The sequence below is a fragment of the Lipotes vexillifer genome, unplaced genomic scaffold (genome assembly GCF_000442215.2).
Source record: "Lipotes vexillifer unplaced genomic scaffold, Lipotes_vexillifer_v1.1 scaffold1088, whole genome shotgun sequence".
Classification (NCBI taxonomy): domain Eukaryota; kingdom Metazoa; phylum Chordata; class Mammalia; order Artiodactyla; family Lipotidae; genus Lipotes; species Lipotes vexillifer.
Genome location: NW_006779738.1, coordinates 1,221,006 through 1,222,282, shown reverse-complemented (window position 1 = coordinate 1,222,282; position 1,277 = coordinate 1,221,006). Strand labels below are relative to the sequence as shown.

Here is a 1,277-nt window from a genome sequence, read left to right as displayed (position 1 = left end):
CTTTCAACACAAAGAGCAAGGGTCCCCCGGCCAGTCACGCTTTGACTTGCTCCAAAATACTACCTACCGACTGTTTGTCAAAGGTTTGAAGGGCCAAAATTTTCTTAATTCTAACAAGTTAAGTGTTAGTTAGCTGATATGTGTAACCGCTACCCTCAGTACAAGCCCAAAGCAGCCACTCTGTGTTTGCATTGGTGTCCTGGACGGCTATCAGTCAACCGGACATCAGGTCCCTGAGCCATTAGTGTGTGTTTCTGTAGCTCCCCCTAACCTCAGCCGCTTCCCCTCTGGGCTGAAGGCAGCGCACGCTTCAGGCCAGCCGAGGTGACTTTCTCAGAGGGCATTTCACTCAGGCAGAGGATGTCAGGTCCCTCCCCACATCCATTCATTTCATTGTCTGAAAAATGGAGTGTTTGCTGTGAGCCAGGGACCCACCTGGGACCAAGGCAGACTTGGTCTGTCCCTTCATGGGGTTCATGGCCTTTAAACATTTCCCAGTGTCTTTCAGCAGTTTTCCCTCAAGATCCCTTTTTGCAGGCTTCCTGATGCTAACTGGGGTTTCTTTGCAGACTCTGCCATTTGTAGCGAGGTTGAACTCCTCAATGGGCCCTGGACGGACTGTCGTCATAAAAGGAGAAGTAAATACAAACGCCAAAGGGTCAGTATCAGTAAGTGGCCGTAATAATGCAGCTGCTGCTGCGTGTGTCTCTTACAGCTGTAACCCTGTCAACAATCTCGTGAGGTGTAAGTTGGGCTAATGTCATAAGCTTCATTTGAAAAGTGAGACTGTTAAAGCTAGAGGAAGTTGGACTGCTGACAACTAGTAGTTGGCGGCACCTAGGCTTTTTGTGGCCAGACAGGAGGGTGGCATTTTTGTCCATGAGGCCCACCCTTGTAGAACTGCAAGGCAGCCCTGTGAGAGCAGATCACTTTCATTAGGGCTCGTTCCTCTTGCCACGGGTCTTATAAGATTCCTGCTTTTAGAACCTTTTCCAGAGGTGTTCAGAGTTCTGAAAGCTTGAAATGAGAGCTATTTCCTAGCAAGTAGTTCACTTCGAAGAAGACCAGGGCATTGTAAATGCTGAGACTTCCTGCTTGGACGGACCCTATTCTTGCAGCAGACGTGATCCTTTGGGTCACTTGCTCTAACCGTTTAATTTCTTCCTGTAGTCTTAAACGTGGATTTTAAAGTTCTTCATATTTTTATTTTGCAAATAACATACTTATGCCAACGGTGTGCTGACTCGGAATTTAAAATTTCACCTTCGTCGGCATTC

At 47.5% G+C, this 1,277-nt stretch overlaps 1 protein-coding gene across 1 annotated transcript in view; it reads left to right on the top strand.

Annotated features, from left to right (window-relative positions):
• The window catches only part of LGALS8 (galectin 8), a 25,655-nt gene that overhangs the window by 21,174 nt on the left and 3,204 nt on the right, over nt 1-1,277 (top strand). Inside the window, exon 7 of the mRNA XM_007452938.1 lies at nt 570-658. Within this exon, the coding sequence (XP_007453000.1) occupies nt 570-658 (89 nt within the window). The remainder of the gene's footprint in view (nt 1-569; nt 659-1,277) is intronic.